Here is a 21,451-nt window from a genome sequence, read left to right on the forward strand (position 1 = left end):
ATATAAACGAATGAATGTAAATGAAGGAACGAGAGCATTATTCACTTAACTAAACGAACCAGATATCTTGTTCATGTTCGATCGTTTATTAAATAAACAAACATAAATGAACTTCCCAGCAAACAGATCATGAACTGTTCGCCGAATATTTAGTTTATTTACGGTCTTAATAAAAATTAAAAAGAATCGCTGTTGAAATCAATTGAACAAAAGAATTTTAATGATAAACTTTGAACAAAATTACTTGCCCAATTAGGGTTGGATATCCGGCACATCTTTAGGCCGAGCCTACTAATTATATAATTTATATGAGTAAAATTTATTAAACAGGCTTGGGAACAGTAAAAAACTAAATATTTTTCAGAACGTCATAATCATAACCAAATATAAATAAACAATGCACGTAAATATTGTGATCAGATCAAAACTAATATACATCTCTACCTATCTCTCTAATTTATCTATTTTGGGCTGGAATTCCAATTAAAGCGGCCCACATTTTACATAAGAAATGTTTTATTTCTTCTGAAATTAGAAAGCTCAATAAGCCCAATAAATACTTTTCAATTCGATTATGAAAAGGATAAAACCTTCAACCAAATAACTTAAATAGACACTTTTCCTTAATTGGGATATTTACCTTCGACCACATAATTTATTTACTACCGGATGGATGTGAACACGTGTATTACATGGGTTTATTAAAAATAAAAATTTAATATCATTATATAAACATGAAATATTTTATAAGATAATACTTTACATAACAAAATGTAATATTTTTGAACATTTGCAAAAGAAATTAAATCGTTTGAATTATTTATAAGAATTTATTATCAAATTAATAGGATGATTTATTTTCCTTATAAAACCCATTACAATTTTATGGAATTTTATTTTAAGAAAATGAAAATTTCTACAAAATGACAAGTGGATAATAAAAATCTAAAATTCCCACAAAATGACAAGTGTGAAAATGAAAGAAAAAAGAGAAATTAAATTGACTCCTACCATTTCTTCCTACTAATATGCCTACCCACTAAAATTATACCATTTGTCATCAATATTCCATCTCATCTAATTTAATTTGATATTTCTATAGTGCCCTTGATCAGGTAATTGAGAAAAAAGAAAAAAAAAATCACGTAAGATTATCACATGAAGGTGCGCAGATACCAATTCCTTGTCAAACCCTTATTCTCGTATACCCTATTGCCAACGACAATTGCAAAGCCAGCAAGAGCATCAACAATCAAAGCAGCAACAATCAAAAAGGCAAACTATAGGCAACAATCAGGTATTTGCAATGAATGCTCATAGTTCGTATTTATATAGTTTAATTAATTGAGAAGCTTAAAGCCAAAGTAACGTACAAACTAAAATTGACTTCCTTTAATAATATAATGTTTTCTCAAATTATTTTATAATATTCATAAGATTTCTGATAAGGTTTACAACCGTGGTTATATTTTACAAAATCATATTCATTACACAGTATATTAACAAAATTAATTTACAATTTACAAAAAATATATTAATAAAATTTTGGGATGGTCTCTGTTTTATTATTGATAAAATCTTTGGTTTGTTGTTAATAAAATATTCGATATTTGATCAGTATGGACGCTTCAAATTCAGTTGAAGACGCTGTAAATTCAGTAGAAAATGTTGCAATTTCAGTTGAAGAGGCTGCAAATTCAGTTGAAGGGCATACAATTCTTAATCCTCAAGATCAAAAAATTCCTAAAGATGGAATGAAGTTTGATTCAGAAGAAGACCTTTACAATTACTTTAAAGCATATGCATTCCAGACTGGATTTGGTATACGGAAATCTAGTACAAGAACAAAAGATTCTTGTGCTAAAACATACTATTCACTTGGATGTGCTAGAGGAGGGGTATATGTTCCTAAAACAAGCAAACCATATAAAAAGACCACTAAAACAAATTGTAAAGCAAAAATTAGCGTAATTGCATATGGTGATGGAAGATGCATTATCTCTAGTGTTTTTCTTGAACATAATCATGCTTTAAGTCCCAAAAAATCTCGTTTCCAACGATCACATAAGAAAATGGATTCATATGCTAAGAGAAGACTTGAATTGAATGATTATGCTGGAATTCCGTTAAATAAAAGTTTTCACTCGTTAGTTGTTGAAGCGAAAGGGTATGATAATTTGCCTTTTGGCGAGACAAATTGTAGATCTTACATCACAAAAGTAAGACAACTAAGACTTGGGCTTGGGGATGCCGAGGCACTTCGTAATTATTTTGTCCGTATGCAAAAAAGGAGTTCAAATTTTTTCTACGTGATTGATATGGATGATGAAGGTCGTATGCGAAATGTATTTTGGGCAGATGCAAGGTCAAGGATAGCACATATTTGACTAACAAATATAATATGCCGTTTGCGCCTTTTGTTGGAGTAAATCACCATGGGCAATCTATCTTATTTGGATGTGGTTTGGTTTCAAGAGAGGACATAGAAACATATGTATGGTTATTCAAGTCATGGTTAGAATGCATGCATGGACGGGCACCAAAAGCAATAATAACAGATCAATGTCGATCAATGCAAGGAGCTGTTGCACAGGTATTCCCTGAATCTCATCATCGTCTTTGTCTTTGGCATATTATGAAAAAGATTCCTGAAAAGTTAAGTAGGTTGCCTCAATATAAAGTAATAAAGAAGACTCTAAAAACCCTTGTATACGAGTCTACGGACACTCAAGAGTTTGAAGATGGCTGGTGCAAGCTAGTTGAAAAGTATGCACTTGAAAAAAATGAGTGGTTGAGTTCTTTATTTAACGAGCGAATGCGTTGGGTACCGATATATGTAAAAGAAAACTTTTGGGCAGGGATGTCTACTACGCAAAGAAGTGAAAGCATGAATGCTTTTTTTGATGCGTATGTTAATTCTAAAACCTCATTACGAGAATTTGTTGAGCAATATGACAATGCACTGAAAAGCAAGATTGAAAAAGAAAATAAGGCTGATTTTGAGTCTCTCAATAGTTCATATAAATTAGTAACTGGGTTTTATTTTGAGAGACAGTTTCAGGAAGCATACACAAATGCAATATTTAAGTTGTTTCAAGATGAGTTGCGAGGTATGTTGTTTTGCAATTCTTCATTGGTCAAAATAGATGGTGCTCGCTATGTATTTCATGTCACAGATATTGTGGAAGGGAAACATGGAGATTCTAAAAAAAGAGTTGTTTATATCGTTAGTTATGATGAGACTGAATGTGATATACAATGTTCTTGTCATTTGTTTGAGTTTTGAGGAATTATTTGTAGGCATGTAGTGAAAATATTGATTGAGAAGGATGTTAAAGAAATCCATCCACGGTATATTTTGTCTCGGTGGAGGAAAGATGTGAAGCATGGACACTACTTAGTGATAAATTGTTATGAAGATTTGATGAGTGGTGAAAATGCTAAACAATTTGACCACTTGTGTTCCAATTTTTACGAGGTTGCGCATATTGCTAATTCCCGCGAAATGTATGAATACTTGCTAAGTTGTGTAAATATGGCTAAAGAAAAGTTAAATGATGATTCAATTTGGGGTTGTAGTAGTAACATCAATTTGGTAGTTGAAGATGTTCGTGTTTCAGACTCGACTACGAAGTTGTTACCACCCATGCAAGTGCGTAGTAAAGGCCGTCCACCATCAAAAAGAAAAGAATCTAGAGTAGAACAAGTTATGAAGAAGAAAACAAAGAAAAATGTAATATTTTATCTATTTAGTTTTTTATATTTTTTAATTTGGTTAACATAGTTTATAATTACCGAGTTTTTTTAGGTACGTGAAAAAACGAACAACATACAACAAGATCAAATGGATTCAAGTCGTGAGCATGGAGCAAATTCCTATAATAACGAGTCGAACTGCCAGTTTGATCTTAATGTACCGGTTTGAATGATAAAGACCGAGGAGTAGGTGGAAATAGTATAAAATAGGTTTTTTGAAAAAAGATTAATTTTTAGTTTCATTTAATTTGCTTTTAATGATTTTGAAAGAACCGAATGACATTGTGATAGTGTTACGAATTGCACTTCTTGCTTTCTAAATAAAGGGTACATTGGTTATTTATTGAATAATTATGATTTTATTTTATTTAGGATCAAAATATGTTACAAGAAGATGAGTAGCGGGACAGATTGCAAAAAAAAAAAAAAAGTAAGTGTTGAAACATAAATTAAAACAGCATTGATACGCAGTCTTTCCGGGCCTATATCTGATTCAATATGTAACCAAAAGATGTGTTTGCATAGTCTAAAATGAAGTACAAACTCTAAACTACATGCTGGAAAAAAAAATCAAGTAAATCCGACTTCATATGACTGAGTTATGTGCATTTTTAAAAAGGGGACAGATTGCAAAAAAAAGTAAGTGCTGAAACAGAAATTAACAGCATTGATACGCAGTCTTTCCGGGCTTATATCTGATTCAATATGTAACCAAAAGATGTGTTTGTATAGTCTAAAATGAAGTACAAACTCTAAACTACATGCTGGAAAAAAAATCAAGTAAATCCGACTTCATATGACTGAGTTATGTGCATTTTTAAAAGGGGGACAGATTACAAAAAAAAAAAAAAAAAAGTAAGTGCTGAAACAGAAATTAAACAGCATTGATACGCAGTCTTTCCGGGCTTGTATCTGATTCAATATGTAACCAAAAGATGTGTTTGTACTGTCTAAAAAGAAGCACAAACTCTAAACTACATGCTGAAAAAAAATCAAGTAAATCCGACTTCAGTTGACTGAGTTATGCGCATTCTAACTCAAGGGCATTTTTGTCCAGATTTACAAAATGGAAGCTTTGTACATTTTTTCCAGGTTTACAAAGAACAAATTCAAGGGCATTTGTGTCCTAAATGAGAAATAAAACTAATGAACATTTGATTCCAGATGCAAAAATACAACTCATGTAAAGTGTTTACAAAAGTAAACTACATTGCTATATTAAACCAATCTCGTATAAACAATCTCAATAATGACTATCACAAGGTTCAAAAGATAAGAATAGAACATTTTTCATATAACTACATCTCATAACAAACTTAATCCGAATTGACCATTTTACCCATGTCTTCTTATGAATTGATTTCCAACTTATCACCTTCGTGTAAACTCTTTATCATCCAGATCAACAGACCAAAACCATAAGTAAAGCCACCAGTAGCCTCAAATAGATCCAAGAAGGACCAAACAAAATATCCCTTTATGTTTGATCCATTCCGAATAAGTTTGGAAAAAGTTGGAATTCGGGTTCCTGCATTCTGTTGATATCTGTTGGATATGATCTGTGACATTATCTTCTGAAAGCTTGTTTCCATATTTATATTTGTAGAATTAATTCCACAGTACTTTTTTGGTGCCATTTGAGGATACCTTCATCAATAATCTAAGTGTTTCAAATACCCGGTTACAAAACTCGAAAAATGAAGGAATTTAAGTTGGTTAGGAAACAACCAATGGAAAGAAGTGTTATTACCTCGGTAGATGCATACAATTAACAAGCTTCTCAAATTCATGATCAACGTCTAATGTAGGAGACCGAACTGTGTTGAATTGTAAAAAGAAAATAACACAAGCGAGGAAAAGGGAAAACATAGAGAAGAATCGGCCCTAATCTATGAAATCCAATACCTGGTTATAAACCATCAAGATCCTCCATTTATCCCACCAAGAATCAGTCCTAATCCCCTGAAACAAACCCTAGAAATCGTTTTGATATTGAAATTAACCACCCATAACTCTGACCATCTGATTCTTCATCTTCCCTAGCAACACCGCAACATGTAAGGAGTAGCACCTCCGAGAATTGGAATCTTCCCCTGTTTGGCTGGAAGGAGGTTTCAATCATAAGGGTAAAATTAACATGCTTTTTGGGTTTGAAGAGGTCGATTGGTTCTGAGAATTTCGGGATTGAAGATGTCGATTGAAGTAGACTGGAACATACCAAACGAAAAGAAAGCTTCGATACGTTGGAGATGAAGGTAGATTACGTGATTTTTTTTTCTTTTCTTTTTAAATTATCTCTGAGGACATTTTAAGGATATCTTAATAAATTAGATGAGGTCGAAAAAAGATGACAAATGGCTTGATTTAAGTGGGTAGGAATAAATTTAGGAAGAAATGGTAGGAGGCAATTTAATTTCTCAAGAAAAAATGACATGTGGCAAAAAAAACCTTCATTTATTATAGAGGATTACTAGTTATAGTCGTACCCTTTAATTTACTCTCAAATCTATAATTTTATCTATTATAAGAACTAAAAACTATCATATTGATTGGATGACTTTTTTTCAATACACCTTATACCGATAGACTAAATGTCATTTGGTCTCAATAAACTAAATGTCATTTGGTCTCAAGAAAATAGTTGAATGACATCTTACAAAAAATTCCTAAATTTCTTTTAGTTTTATGGAACATGTTTGTATGTCTGGTTGGTGATTAAACTAATATCTCTCCGGTCTATCGATTGTCCGGTTCTTAGTAGTAGATCAATCTATGTTTGTCCTTTCCTTTTCAATTGCAAGTAGAACTCGCTCTCTTGTCATACCTTTCACGATTCAAACTTGCACTTTATCGCATTTCCAAAGAAAAAAAAAACCAATCCCGCAAAGGATTGTTCATGGAACTACTATCGAGATTCTCCGGAGCAATATCCATGATGTCTATTAATTATTAAGACATGTAGGTACATTGCTATCATTGGAACTACTATGCGAAAATGGTAGGAAATAGAAATAAAATTTACTCTTTTTACCAATAAATGAAATTTCCATTATCTCTAATAAATAACTGTAATGTACTAAAATTTATTTACAAGTAATAATAACATATTGAGTAGTCAATTGTTGAGATTGTGAATTATTATTGCTAGCTAAGTTTTCTCACTATATTAATTATCTCATTATTGGATCCTCTATATGTAAGATACATGTGTATTGCCATGATATGATTGTATGATTAGCTAGAATATGTGAATGTCATTTATATAATAAAGATAACAATGTCAAAGATGAGTTTGATTTAAAAGAAGTTTTTTTAAAAGTGCTTGTGTATAGAAATTGGTTTTATAAAATGTTGATATCTACTTTATAATTCTATTAAGAGATCTAGTCTCATAAATAGAAGTTAATCATTTCAGAATATGAATATTATCGTTATGAAAAATGATTGAGTAAATTATCAAACATTTGAATAAAATAACCGAGACATAAATTTAGGCATGCTAAATTAAAACGTACATTGTTACAAAAAAATATATTATTTTATATTACAAGTAATTTATGTTCTAAGCATAAATAATAAACTAAACTCCGAGATTGTCGTTCCAACTTGATTGTGCTCAGCTGGTACTCTTTAGTAATATCAAAAAGCCATTTACAAATATTGGATACCGTTTAAGTACCCAGTACCTAAGTGTTATATGAAAAGTATGAGTTCTATCTAGTACATACAAAAAGTACTAGTCTCTCCAAGACTTTCTTTCCAAATAAGATGAGTAAATCCTCTTCCAGTGTCCCATTTCTTCACAAAAGAAACAAGATTCATCTATGTGGTCTTTAGTATATTTCTTGTGCTTAAAGGTGTTCAGTGCATAAAAACATGGGCCTCCTGGATCACATAAGGTGATTCTTTTAGCCTTGGATTATTCCATTTTTTAAACTAGCTTTAAATAAAATATCACTATATTTATTGGAATATTGCTTAACCTGTTATATCATCAGATATATGTTTAAATTATCCAAGACTTCCTAGAAGTCATGAATAACTATTCCTAACTTGATGTTAAAAGCATCTTTAGCATCACAGTGATGCCTTTACTAGGTACCATGTTCAAGTATATTGCTCAAAGCAAATAGTTTAGGACTAAGACCATTAAGTGTATACAATTTCATATCTCTTACGAGATTGTCTCTTAAGACATGAACCCATTCATTGAAGTTATATCTATTGAATGTTATTGTTTCATTGAGTCATAAAAGAAAATGACAATTCATGATAATGGGGATGGATTATTTAACATCAAACTTTTAACGAAATTCATTTAGTATTTTCAATATTTAATCTTCAATAATTAATACCCTTTTAGTTTCCAAAAACATTAATTATCAAAGTATAGGATCCAAGTTGCAAAAAAAAAATGGTTAGGTTTCCTTTATCCCATTCATTTGAATTCAACCCGGTAGATATCGATTATCAATTATATCTTACTATATAATTCCTAGATTTATGGGATCGCTAATGACAAATTTAAATAGACATGTTTGATCCCATCTATACCTCAAAACTCTCTTGCTTAGGTATCCTTTATCAAAAAAGATTTTCGATCAAATCATCCAATTTGATCCGCCTATAACTTGGTTATAGAAATCGCGAAGACACCCCGACCATCAAAAGATAACACTAAGCGGTTAGGTATCCTTTATCCCACTAGTACATACAAGAGATATGCGAGTGTTCTTCAAAAGGATTGCATAGATTTGAGGTTTGTAAAAAAAGGGTCTTTGTATTTTTTATAATTCTAGTTTAACAACATACGATATCATGTTTATTACATGCATATAATAAACCATCGTATCATTTTACAAAAGAAAATCACTTTTAAAGGTTCTATATAAAAAGCTAGTTTTTATATAATTTGACGCAATTCAATTTTAATAACCGGTATTAAGTTTGAGTGCATTTGAACTTTTTATATCTTTAATAAAAATTCGTCTTGTTACTTATATATTTGGAGTTCTCATAAGTTACAAAAATCACCATTCTAAAACTTATAATGGAGTATTTCAAAATTTGCCGTTATTAACGATTTTATAAAACCGAGTTTTATTTTTAATATAATAAGTTGTTACTTATGTCCAATTTAGAAAACCAAAATCCATATGATGTTTATTTTGCTAAATTATTTTAGCATGTGAAACACTAATTTATCAACCACATATAATAATTGTAGTAAATAAACAACACAAACATGCATAAAAAGATATGTGCATAAAATGTCAAGTCCATTCCTAAAGGGACATTTAAAGGGACCAAAAAATACTCTTGTAATTTTGTTATAGAAGCTCACACTTGACTATACATCCATTGCTTGCAAAAGATTTGAAGTGCTTCTTTAAAGGAAAAATCTCAACTTTCATGACAATTTAAAGAAAGTGTCATCTTTCTGTTCAGCACATGTGTAGCATTCATGACACTTTTTAGAAAGTGTCATCTTTCTGCCCAACACATGATGAACTTGAAAATTGTCTTTTGTCTTCAAAAATAGCTCCAACTTCATTTCTTGTTACATCTTTGTACAAATAAATTATTTCTAAAAACTAATCTACTACTTTACAAAAAAAATTAAATAAGAAAACTAATCTATATAATTATTACATACCATATGAATAAATAAATTATTACAACCATTTATATAATAAAAACAACAAAAACAACAACACAACAATCATAATGGTCATTGGCTAGTATATGCACATAATATACATCAACATACACATAAAACAACCTTCATTTTTCTAAGTCAACTTTAGATGACAAATATGCATGAAACTTTTGTCACATAAAATAACAAAAATAAAGTTGTCACAAAAATATGTATGAGCTTGTTTTTATACAAAAGCAATTTATCCATATTCTTGAAAACTATGATTTCCAAAAATCAAAAAATCTAACCAAACTTGCAAGGTGACTCTTGATACCAATTGTTGGGTTTTATTTCAAAATTAGTTTCATAAACTATAAATATGGAAAACAGAAGACTTGATTTTTTGAAATAACATAAACTAATTATAGCCACTAAGTATCATCTTGCAAGTTATAGAAAGACTTAAACACCAACCAAAGAAAGGATGAGTAAATAACAACCTTTTTTGTTCTTTGGGTCCTCTTGGGAAGCTTGGAAGTTGATGAAGAATGTGGAACCTTTGAGACACCAACAATGACTCAACTTGATGTAGATGATGGTCCATAAACTCTTAACTCTTAAGCTTGAGGTTCATAACCAATATTACCTTCAAGAGAGAAAAAGATAAGCAAGTATTCTTCAAGTTATTAACCAAAAACTAGAGAGAAGTAAGAGGGGAGAGAGGTTATGTTTTTTTACACTCCAAAATCACCAAAAATGAAATCCTTCATGCTATGGTCTTAACGCAAAGGTAATACCTATAAGGACTTAGCACTTTAAGACCTACCATGTCCCTAATGTTCCCCATAACATTAAGCCATGATTTATTTTAAATTAAATAATCAAAAGGTCATGCTTCTTTTATTAATTCTTATAAATATATAAAAGAAGACAAAAGTTTATAAATTTTGTAAACTTTTTTTATAAAATATAAACTTTGGCTTTTGGCTAAAAGACAAAAGTCTTTATAGTCCAAAATAATGTACAGGACTTAATAAATCATATCATATGATACATTATGTTACTTGAAATTGAAATTTCCATTAAATAAATATTTTCCAATTAATTATAAGAGTTTATTGAATATTTATTAAAACCAATTCCTAATAAATAATCAATTGTATCAAGTTGTTGTTAGTGTGACCCTTTGGATCATTTGTTAATTAGCAATACTAATTTAATATGATTCTTGAGCATACTATATCTTTCACACACATCTTGATTTGTTATCATTTTGGTTTCCACAAATTCTGATATATGCTTTTGACTTGATTATGATATTGGAAACAATTTGTAACATCCCCAAAATCAAGGTAAACTTTTCATTTTTCAATAACCACCCATAACCATAAATGTTTACAAAACATGGTTTCCAAAGTATAAATATCACAAATCAGAGTATCCCAGAATCGAATCTCTTAAAAACTGAAGGATGTGCACGATCAAACCTTCGCCTTGTCCCGATCATATGAGGTACATGAAGCATAAAACTTAAACTGTAATCCAAAGCTTAGTAATTTCCCCCAAAGTATCACACACAACCAAACTATACAGTTAATATTGGTGATTTCCAGGTGGGATATCGGTTATCAGTACCTTTCAAAATATCAGTGTCAAATATCGGTCCAAAATATCAGAACCCCAAGAATCGGTGATTTTTACGGATATTTAACCGATATTTCCATGTGATTTCCAAGTGGGATATCGATTAAGTAATTTTACTTACTTCTGTTAGTGTTAAATCATTGTCTTAAGTCTTATGGTCTTAACTTATCTAAACCTGCTGTTATGTTAAGTACTTAATCGTTAGCTTTAAGTCGTAAACTCAAGGTTTTAAGTCTTAACTGATCATATTATTGTGTTAATTGTTAAATACTTAAGTGTTAACTTGCTAGTTTTTATAGGTTTGAACATCTTGTTATGTTAAGTACTTAATTTTTAACCGGTGATGATGATTATATTGATAATGATGATGATATTAGACTTGATGTGGAAGATCTTAATAAAATAATTTGAATCCTTGGTTGATGTGGACTTGGAGGAAGATTCCATGGCTTACGTATGATTATGCTTGAAACATTGACACTTTTGAGTTTTAACTTTTGATATTACTATTATATATGTCTTACGTACATATATATATATATATATATATATATATATATGTATATATATATATATATATATAAATTATGCATGACAAAAAAATACCGATATCCCACCTATATCTCACCGTGATAACCTATATCTCAAATAACGGCCCTTGACCGATATTTGATTTTAGACCGCTATAACTGCCAAGCAACCAAACAAATAACAACATGCATATATGAGCCTTCAGTCTGACTAGATAGCGTCATAGAGCCTACAACCTATCTGAACCGATCTCCGGGCCTTATGCATAAACACAAGTTGTGAATAACTATTAGCCCTAACTTAATTAAGATTAAGTGCCATGCATAATGAACTTCGTAGTATAGTATTTGTAAAATCCGCGTATGGTTGTTGTATTTATAGAATTATAAACTACTCGCTTTTATAGAGAGATGTAGTTCAACATAGCAATCTTGTATAATTGTGTAAAGCCTTCTACATAAAAGTATTCAAGGGTAGTAGTCTTTGATACTTTTAAATACTTTAAACTTGTATATGTGTGTAAAGCCTTATGCATAAAAGTATTCATATAATGACCTTCATAGTATAATGTTCATAAAAGTCGAGTATGGTTAACGTATTTATAAAAGTATAAATTACTCGCTTTTATAGAAAAATGTATTTCAGCGTAACTAACTAGTATATGTATGTAAAGTATTATGCATAAACGTATTCAAGGGTAGTAGTCTTTGAAACTATTAAATACTTTAAACTTGTATATGTGTGTAAAGTCTTATGCATAAAAGTATTTGTGGGCAGTAGTCTTTGAAACTATGAAATACTTTAAACTTATAGCATGCATATCATATAATACTTATGTATTTGTATCATAAATACTATATAACACATGTATTATCCTCCAAAACGAATAAATATAAAAGAGGGGACGTAACTCTCACCTTGATATGCGGTTAACGAGTTGTTTTCGAGGGTTGGATGCGAGAACCGGGATGTCTTGTTGAGAATTTGAACTTTCAAGATTTGCTTAGTATTGATGGTTGAATATACTATAGAAATCTGTAATGATGGTGGGAGGCATCCAAAGTGGCAAAAATTTCTGAGATACAGGAGTACCGAGGTGAAAAAGTTCCGACATTTGTTGAAACTCCGAGACTAGAAAAGTCTGAAACAGTAAAATGTCCGACATGGGCATAAAATCCGAGGTTAGAAGGTCCGAGATGAGAAAAATCCGAACCTAATGGAAATTCCGAAGTCAAAAGCTCCGAAAATGAGAAAAGGTCTGAAATGGCCAAAATTCGAAGTGAAGCTCTGAAGTGGTAGATGGTCTGAAGTCAAAAGGAAATTCCAAAACTTTTGGGTTAGAGATTAGTAGGCCTGAGACTCAAAAGGGTCTGAGACAGAGAGAAGCTCTGAGACTGTTGAGTCCGAAGTGAGAAGGTCTGAGGCTAGCAGGTCCGAAATGGCAGAAACTCTGAAATTGGCTTGTTGTTTTTAGTTTTCTTCTCCTATTTCGAGTGGGTTTCAACCAATTGAATGGTTGAGGTGATATAGGTGTTTAAGTAAGGTGTTCTAAGTGTGGCGAGGAGTGACTCAGGATAGTGAAATCATTTTGTGATTTCGTTATTGAAGGAGATTCGGGAGAGATTTACAAGAAGATTAGGAGAGCTTTGAGAGAGATTTGCATGACTTGGGGTTTTTAGATAGAGAAAGAAGAAAGAGAGTTTAGAGAGAGGAAGAAGTGAGAGAGATTTAAGAGAGGGAAAAGAGAGAGCTAAAATGGTGAGGAGGTGACCTCTATTTATAGTAGGAGGAGACACCCATTAGCCAAAGAAGCCATGCTCTCTAAGTCAAATCAGGTACAATTCATGTACGTTTGAGACGGAGTGTAGGAAAAGAGAAAGAGTGAATGGGAAGATTACATGGGAAATCTCAGGGAAAAGCTGGAGATTTGTCCTTCCAAATCTCATGGGTCCCACTAAACAGTTTGCATCCTCTGTAATGGCTTAAAAGTATACTTAGTCGGGTACGTTGGGATCCGGATGTCAAAAATATTTTTTGAATATACTGATGGATTGGATTTAATTCAAGGATTTCAAAAACCCGAACAGATTAATTTTGGAGTTACGGAACTCCGGGAAATCGTGTTCGAAGTTTTGCGTCTAATTGACTCACAGTGTCTGTTTTCGCGACTTTTGTAAATATTCTTACTAAAAATGTTTCGAGTATGAAATTAAATAATAGACTATAGTAAGATTCCAAAAACGCTCTAAGAAATCGTGTCAGAAATGCATAAATACTTCAACGTTGTGAAATATTTTACCTAAATATGTCAGTTTATTTTCTTAAAATTGTCGTATCTTTTGCATACGGACTCTGTTTTGGACGTTCTCTATACTCTCAGAAATAGGGGGACACATAGTATGAGTCTAAAATAATTGATTTTCTCAAAACCGCTTATTACAAATTTTCAGTTTTTAGATGACCTAATTAGGGTTGCAATTTGAGCTGTTTCATTCGTCTGCTAGTTTACATACTTGGAAGTAAGTTTTCATCGGATATCTTGAAATGAACAAATTTATTTTATAAAAGACACACTAAAACTCAATGATTCAGATTACAATCAGATTGGTTTTCATAAATTTTAGCCCTAAATTCCTGGATGTCCCATTACCTCCCCATTAAAGGAAATTTTGTCCCGAAATTTCGTTCTTACTGATAGTACCCGAGGTTTTGATGAATAGTATTGTATTTTCGTGGTACTTGACCCATACTTGGTCCTTCCATGATTGAATTGTGCATACATTTCGTACATAGTTCAATATGGAATAGACGATTGGATGGGTGATTCTACCTTAAGCCCACAACCAAACAAGGAATAGGAAATAAAGCCAAATCACACATCCTAAGTCTCTAAAATCTTATATATATACAACTATAACATATACACTTAACAATAATAGGTTATTTTCAAGGGACCTTAGTTTCTATGTGAATGACATGGTTTCCTCAATTTCCTCGTCAAGGTGAACTGTAGAGTTTGATCTAGACGTTTTTGAACGAGACCGTAAGAGCATCACAAGTAGTGTATCCTGTTTGGCTTAAGTTTGTCGGGATGCGTATGCAATGAGTATAATCATTATCATCATTACACATTATAACCCTTGGTGAGAGGCATTTCATAATGGTATGAGGTCTTATGTTCCCTCTAAAGGAGACAAATCTGGTGCACTGAACCATGACTGCTTCCATTTTTGGAAGACAAACTCTTGACTGTCTCCCCAAACCAAACTTTTTGTCTTTATGGGTTAGTGCGGTGAGAGGCTTGACTATCTTGGAGAAGTTCTCGATGATTATTTGACAATAGCCTGCAATCCCTACAAATTTGCATACTTTGGTTGGTGTTGTTGGTGCTTTCCAATTCTTGACTGCTTCAATCTTTACGGGATCGACATGAATCCCTTTACTGTTGACCACATGACCGAGGAAATTAAATTTGTTAATCCATCACTCACATTTAGAAAACTTTGCATAAAGTTTATCTTTTCTTAGCAGTTCTAGAATTAAATGCAAGTGCTGGCCATATTCTTCCTTGATTCGTGAGTATATCAATATGTCGTCGATGAACATGATCACAAAGTTATCCATGTAGGTTTTGCGCACCCAATTCATAAGTAGAAACTCGTAGTGACCGTATCTAGTTAAAATGGCATAACTAGAAACTCATAGTGACTGTATCTAGTTTGAAATGTTGTCTTTGGAATATCTGTTTATTGAACTCTGAGTTAATGATAACCGAATCGTAGGTCGATCTGTGAGTAGTAGTAGGGTCCTTGTAGTTGGTCGAACAGGTCATCGATCCTCGGGAGTGGATAGCGGTTCTTGATAGCGAGCTTATTCAACTCTCGATTGTCGATGCACATACTGAATTATCCATCCTTCTTATTGACAAACAATACCGGGGCTCTCTGTGGAGAGAAGCTTGGCCGGATAAAGCCTTTGTTGAGAAGTTCTTGAAGCTGACTGGATAGTTCTTGCATTTCCGATGGAGCTAGACGATACGGATATCGTGCCACTATGCTGCACTCGAGATAAGATCTATTCAAAACTCGACCTGTCTGACGGGAGGTATTCCATGTAGGTCTTTTGTAAATACGTCCGGGTGATCGCACACTTGTGGTATATCTTTGATTTCCTTACACTTGCCTTATCCACCACGTGGGCCAAGAAAGGATAACATCTCTTCTGCAAATACTTCATTTCCTTCATGCAGGCAATGACTCTTAGGTTCTTCCTTGCCTTGTCTCCATAAATCACAAGGGCTTCATCATTTGGTACAAGTAGTCAAACGGCTTTTTCATATTTTTACACCTTCGTTCGATGTAGGGATGAACAATTCATTTTGATGATCACATTGAACTTTCAATGGCCATAGAAATTAGATCGGAGTGAAGATGTGGTTTTTCAAGGCGAGACAACGATTAGTGAGTATTTCTAAAGTGTTTTTCTAATTTGGATTGATTTCGATTCGCATTCTGTAAGTCTTATTATTTTTTCAAGATTTAGGTTTTATCGTGTTTCTAAAAATATGGCCAATAACGCATATATCGTTACCATTATTAAATCATACGGAAGGATAATTACTTTTGAGGAGAAACGTACCAACGACCATGACCGGGTCCTGCTGAACATCTCTTGCATCGATTAATATGTTGTTCCTTTGTCACCTTTGTTCTTTTGTTTCAGAAAGTCCTTCATAAAATGCCTTGTTTGATTGCACTTGTAGCAGTCACAGCTTCCTTGGATCTCTCTGCAGTACCTCGAGATATGACCTCTCAGTTTACATTTGCTGCATATTATCTCTTCACAATTTCTGACATGATGGTAATTGCATATGGTACCGTGGGGTAAGGTTCTAGAGTAGGACTAGGACCGATGTCACACCCCAAAACCAAGAACGGCGGAAATGTTCTGGGACGGAGGACGTCATTTACAGTATCCCAACAATGAAAAGTAGTAAACAAGCAACAACATCATCCATTGCATTAATAATAAAATTATTATACAAGTATGTTCTGTCAAACTTTGATAAACACTAAAGCATAAACCATCTTCCTGAACCTTGCATCGGTACCTGTCTATGATGACCTGAGGATACAAGTAATTTTGAAAGCGAGTATCAGCTTTGAAGCTGGTTAGATCATAAGTATTTTAGTGTCTTAATTTGTATGTATTTGAAATGTAAGTATTTTTATGTATAGGGATTGTAAGTATTGAAAATGTAAATGAATTGTAAGTATGAAAATGTTTGTAAAACAACTGTAAGTGTTTGAAAAGCCCTAGAAATCCCTATGATTCCTATTAGTAACAAAAGGAGTCTTCTACCAAGACTTAACTGTTCTCAGTGTAGCCTTCTACCAAGACCAAACTACTCTAAATGTAGCCATCTACCAAGACGTAACTGTTCTGAATGTAGTCTTCTACCAAGACCTAACTGTTCTGGATGTAGTCTTCTACCAAGACCAAACTGTTCTGAATGTAGTCTTCTACGAAGACCTAAATGTTCTGGATGTAGTCTTCTACCAAGACCAAACTATTCTGAATGTAGTCTTCTACCAAGACCAAACTGTTCTGAACGTAGTCTTCTACTAAGACCTAACTGTTCTGGATGTAGTCTTCTACCAAGACCAAACTGTTCTAAATGTAGTCTTCTACCAAGACCTAACTGTTCTGAATGTAGTCTTCTACCAAGACCTAACTATTTTGAATGTAGTCTTCTACCAAGACCAAGTTGTAGTAGTATTACCCGTTGGAACAAGGGCATCTAACAATGTTAACTGAAGACATCCGTAGATGTACATTTACCTATGTTGCTAACAGCTGGATATAGGAATAGTCAGTCCCCAAAAGTATACCTGTAATGGTATCAACCGTTGATGTCCGTGGATGTGCTTTTACCTCTGTAGCTAACAGAGATTCTAGGAATGGTCAATCCCGCAACGTATCCTTTGGTACTAGGATATTAAATCCAATCTATCTCGTCGATTTCGTGATTGAATTCACAAGGTAAAGATAAGAATGAGGATTATAGAACAGAATCTATACATATAAAATGTACTAGTAATTCTTGTAAGTGTACTCATTTAAATGTGATCATGTGACCATATCTATGTAATAGTATGGTAATGTACTGTAATGTTCTAGCTATAGTGTACGTGCTCTCCATTTAGCAAGTATAGTAATGTACTATAATGTTCTAGCTGTAGTGTACGTACTCTCTATCTAGCAAGTATAGTAATGTACTGTAATGTTCTAGCAAGTATTGACTCATGAATGAATTGACTCATTGTTTGGTATCGCGTTCTAGTAATAGTTCTAGTATCTTTCTAAACTACCCATATGGTAGTTTACTATTAATCTAACTGGGACGTATGAACATGGATGTATACCCTTGCTACCCAAGGGCATTGGATGAACTGGAAAGACCTTTTATGACTATATATGTACACATGATATATAACTAATATTTAAACGACCTTCAGACGAGTACCCGATATCCTATCAGACCACATCCAAATCGAGGAAAAGGAAACAAGGTGGATAGCCTTCCTAAGTCTTTTCAAACATTACTTATATAACTATACATATAGAGGCATGCAATTTATAATATAAAAGCATAAAATAAGTTCTGTAAAACCTTTGAACATAATTATTATCTATGAAAAGATCGACTTGATGTCCATTTATAAAACGTTTTGAAGGCATGGGTTTGATAAAACAACTTTAGTATAAGGAAACATTTGTTTGAATCACAATTGTAAATAAGTTTGAAATAAAACATACGGAGTAAAATGTATAGTGTAGTAAAGAGTTTTAAACACCTAAAGTGTTTATGAAAAACATTTGAAGTAAACTGTTTGGTAAAACGACTAATGAGTAGCCAACCATTGGAATGCTGCTTATTAATCACATGTGATTAATATAATGACTAGCATTATTCTACTTGTATCTCCCCCATAAAACATTTAAAAATAGTTAAAACATTGATCAAGGGGTATGAACTCACCTGTAGTAAGTGGACCAGAAGGAAGTGTTGGATAAGTGCTTGGTGTCAAGTGAAGGCTTAGACACGCACAAAGATCCTAATAACATATAAGGATATATGTGTATACACAATCAGTCTTTAAACAACTAATAAAAAAAGTTAAGACACTCTAGGACATGCTAAACACTTTATACCAATGTTATACGTCTCAAGGGTTGCCTTTAAGTGTTGTAGAGAAAGGCTTGTGTGTTTGGGGTCCAAGGGTAAACTCTCTTGGAGTTTACGGTTTTGATGGTCATGACACCAAGAGTTTACGGCAGTAAACTCTAGAGTTTACGGTCGTAAAATCTAGTCCTAATCACTAGGTGTTGTTTGGTGGTTTAACAAGCCTCTTGGAGCAATTCTACTAAGTGGTTTGGCCTTTGGAATGGACTAGGGCATCAAAACACCTCATTTGAGGAGTTTACGGCCTCATGGCGTTTTCCCTTGGGTTCATAAACCGTAAACCCATATGGAAGAGAGTAAATCCATGTTTTCAAGTCCCTAACACAATTAGGTAAGTGTATGAGCTAGTTTCTAAGCCTAAGGAAGGAAAATGACCGACTTAAACTCACTTTAGGGTGTTTATGGTTTTGGGAGATCCCCAAACCGTAAACCCCTATATTTGATGGTCTTTGATGTTTTTTTAGGTTTAAACTCAATGAGGAAGGGTTTAAACATGTCAAGGAAGGTTTAAACATCAACTAGGGCTTAGATTTGAGGCTTAGACACACTTTGGTGTCATTTATGGTGTTTACGGTCCAAGCATCTCCTTGGACCGTGAACACCTCAAGTCTTGTGTTCTTGACATATTTTCTTGATGTTTAAATGTAATACTATCTTAAAATCACTCAAGGATAGAAGCACTTACTATCGGAAGGCTTGATTTGTGCTAAAAGGCCAAGAACACTTAGTGTGTGTTCTTGGTGTTTTGGAAAATCTAGACAAAATACATAAATGAATGGATGAATAGATGCACAAACACTAGATTAAGTGTTTTACTAACTTGAAATGGTTAGAACACTTACAACTTTGAAGATTTGGAATTAAATCTTGGATGATACTTGAGAGGATATTTTGGAGTTTACTCTTTTGACTTTTGGGGAGTAAACACAAATGGCTAACTTTTTGGGGAGTAAACTCATACATAGGCATGAGTTTACGGTTTTGGGTGATTTCTAAACCAAAAACATAAAAGTTTGGTCGGGTGTTTCTAATACGCAAAGTGTTTGCGGTTTTCAAAAATCAAAACCCGAGACGACACTTTCTTTCACCCATTCGTTTAAAAATAATATTAAAATAATCAAACGAACTTTATATTCCTTAAAAATAAAAAATAATGACATTGAATTATGGTACGAAGGGGTTGACTTTTAGGGTTTGACCGAATGGAAATTTTGGGTTGTCACATCATCCCCCTGTTAAAGGGAATTTCGTCCCGAAATTAGAATTTAGATAAGGAAGTAGGTATGAATGATCGAGTCGAGAGGAGGAAACTTCCTAATCGATTGGTTCTAGCGCTCCTAAGTGAAATCGGGTCTTCGGTTGGTATCCCAACGAACCTTCACTAACGGGCGATTGCGTTGCTTCGACCGCTTGACCTCTCAGTCGAGGGTCACTACGGTTCTAATACGAAGGCGAGGATCTCGACGAGTGGACTTACCAGAGTCCTAACGGAAAGGTCGGTTTCACGATCGAGACTCGGAGAGTAGAATGTACGTTACTGAGTTCGCGGAGTAGATCTAGTCTACGAGATACAGGACCGATTCTGGCAAGAATCTCGGAGGTCCTATCTATCTTGGATTTAGCTTTCCACGCTTCACGAAGCGTATTAAGCCGTTCCTAGAGTGAGACTTCCTAAAGAACTTGGTCTCTCACTTGGAATCTCCAAGGTTTCCTTTTCTTGTTTAACTTCCCAGTCAAGGGCCATCCCTTGCCGGGTCAAAGTCGTAAAGGTTTCTGTGATTTGCGAGGAGTTCTGGATGAACTGCGACAGTAGGTCTGTAAGATCTAGAATTTAGCGAATTTCTGTTGGCGTCTCTGGTGTCGACAATTTCTCAACGGTTTTGACAAATTGAAAGAGTACTCAAAATTTTCCACATCACTAATAGTGTGTCGTAGGAAATCTAACCCTTCAATTTCAAAACTCGTGTTTAGAGAACTTTGCGTAAGTTCCTCTGACGATAATGTTTCCATGGGTTCCTTCTTACTACGAGCGTAGATAAGTAAGTCGTTACATAGAGAATGTGAAACTGATCCAGGTATGAAAGACGGACTCTATTCATTAAACTCATGAATGCTTCGGGCATATTGGTCCTATCCGAGGGGTATCACTACGGACTCGAAGTGTCTGCATCGAGTTCGGAAGATAGTCTTCCGGAAATCCTTCCCTAACACTCGAACTGGTGACATTCGGATCTCAGATCCATTTCTGAAAGTAATTCTTTCCTTGCGTTTGCTCAACCATTTCATCTATGCGAGGCAGAGATAACGATTTCTAATGAAAAATCTTGATGGAGTCCTCGATATCTGAGGTACATACGATGCAATCCTTCGATCTCTGGAAGAATAAGACCGGGGTTCTCCAGGGTGAGAAGCCTAGTCTTCTAATTCTATTTCTTCGTAGTTCGTTAAGTCGTCTGTACTGTTCTTGTATCTTCGTAGATGTTTAGACTGTAGGGCGATCTGTTTACGGGAGTCATACTAGGTTCTAAGTTTGTTCACATGACGATGCGATTACTCGTAGACTTAGGCAGTTCTCTGTCCTGAAGTTCATATTAGAATTCATACATGGTTTCACAACCACAATCTCGTGCATA

The 21,451-nt window shown here is 33.6% G+C and overlaps 2 protein-coding genes across 2 annotated transcripts; both read left to right on the forward strand.

The window, feature by feature from the left end:
• Nucleotides 1–1,619: 1,619 nt before the first annotated feature.
• On the forward strand, nt 1,620–2,387 carry LOC145067486 (protein FAR1-RELATED SEQUENCE 8-like). The gene has a single exon (XM_079014619.1). It carries the CDS (start codon nt 1,620–1,622, stop codon nt 2,385–2,387), a length of 768 nt encoding a protein of 255 aa, XP_078870745.1.
• Nucleotides 2,388–2,401: 14 nt separating this feature from the next.
• On the forward strand, nt 2,402–3,925 carry LOC145067487 (protein FAR1-RELATED SEQUENCE 6-like). Its single transcript, XM_079014621.1, has 3 exons — nt 2,402–3,226; nt 3,329–3,733; nt 3,809–3,925. The coding sequence occupies exons 1-3, from the start codon at nt 2,402–2,404 to the stop codon at nt 3,923–3,925; spliced, it is 1,347 nt and encodes a 448-aa protein (XP_078870747.1).
• Nucleotides 3,926–21,451: the final 17,526 nt, after the last annotated feature.

Source organism: Lactuca serriola, chromosome 8, assembly GCF_051521515.1.
Source record: "Lactuca serriola cultivar US96UC23 chromosome 8, Lser_US96UC23_V15, whole genome shotgun sequence".
Lineage (NCBI taxonomy): Eukaryota > Viridiplantae > Streptophyta > Magnoliopsida > Asterales > Asteraceae > Lactuca > Lactuca serriola.

Coding starts and splice junctions, on each gene's coding strand:
- LOC145067486 (XM_079014619.1), top strand. CDS start 1,620: ATGGACGCTTCAAATTCAGTTGAAGACGCTGTAAATTCAGTAGAAAAT.
- LOC145067487 (XM_079014621.1), top strand. CDS start 2,402: ATGCCGTTTGCGCCTTTTGTTGGAGTAAATCACCATGGGCAATCTATC. Junction 3,227..3,328: donor AAAAAAGAGTTGTTTATATC/GTTAGTTATGAT, acceptor TTGATTGAGAAG/GATGTTAAAGAAATCCATCC. Junction 3,734..3,808: donor AGAAGAAAACAAAGAAAAAT/GTAATATTTTAT, acceptor GAGTTTTTTTAG/GTACGTGAAAAAACGAACAA.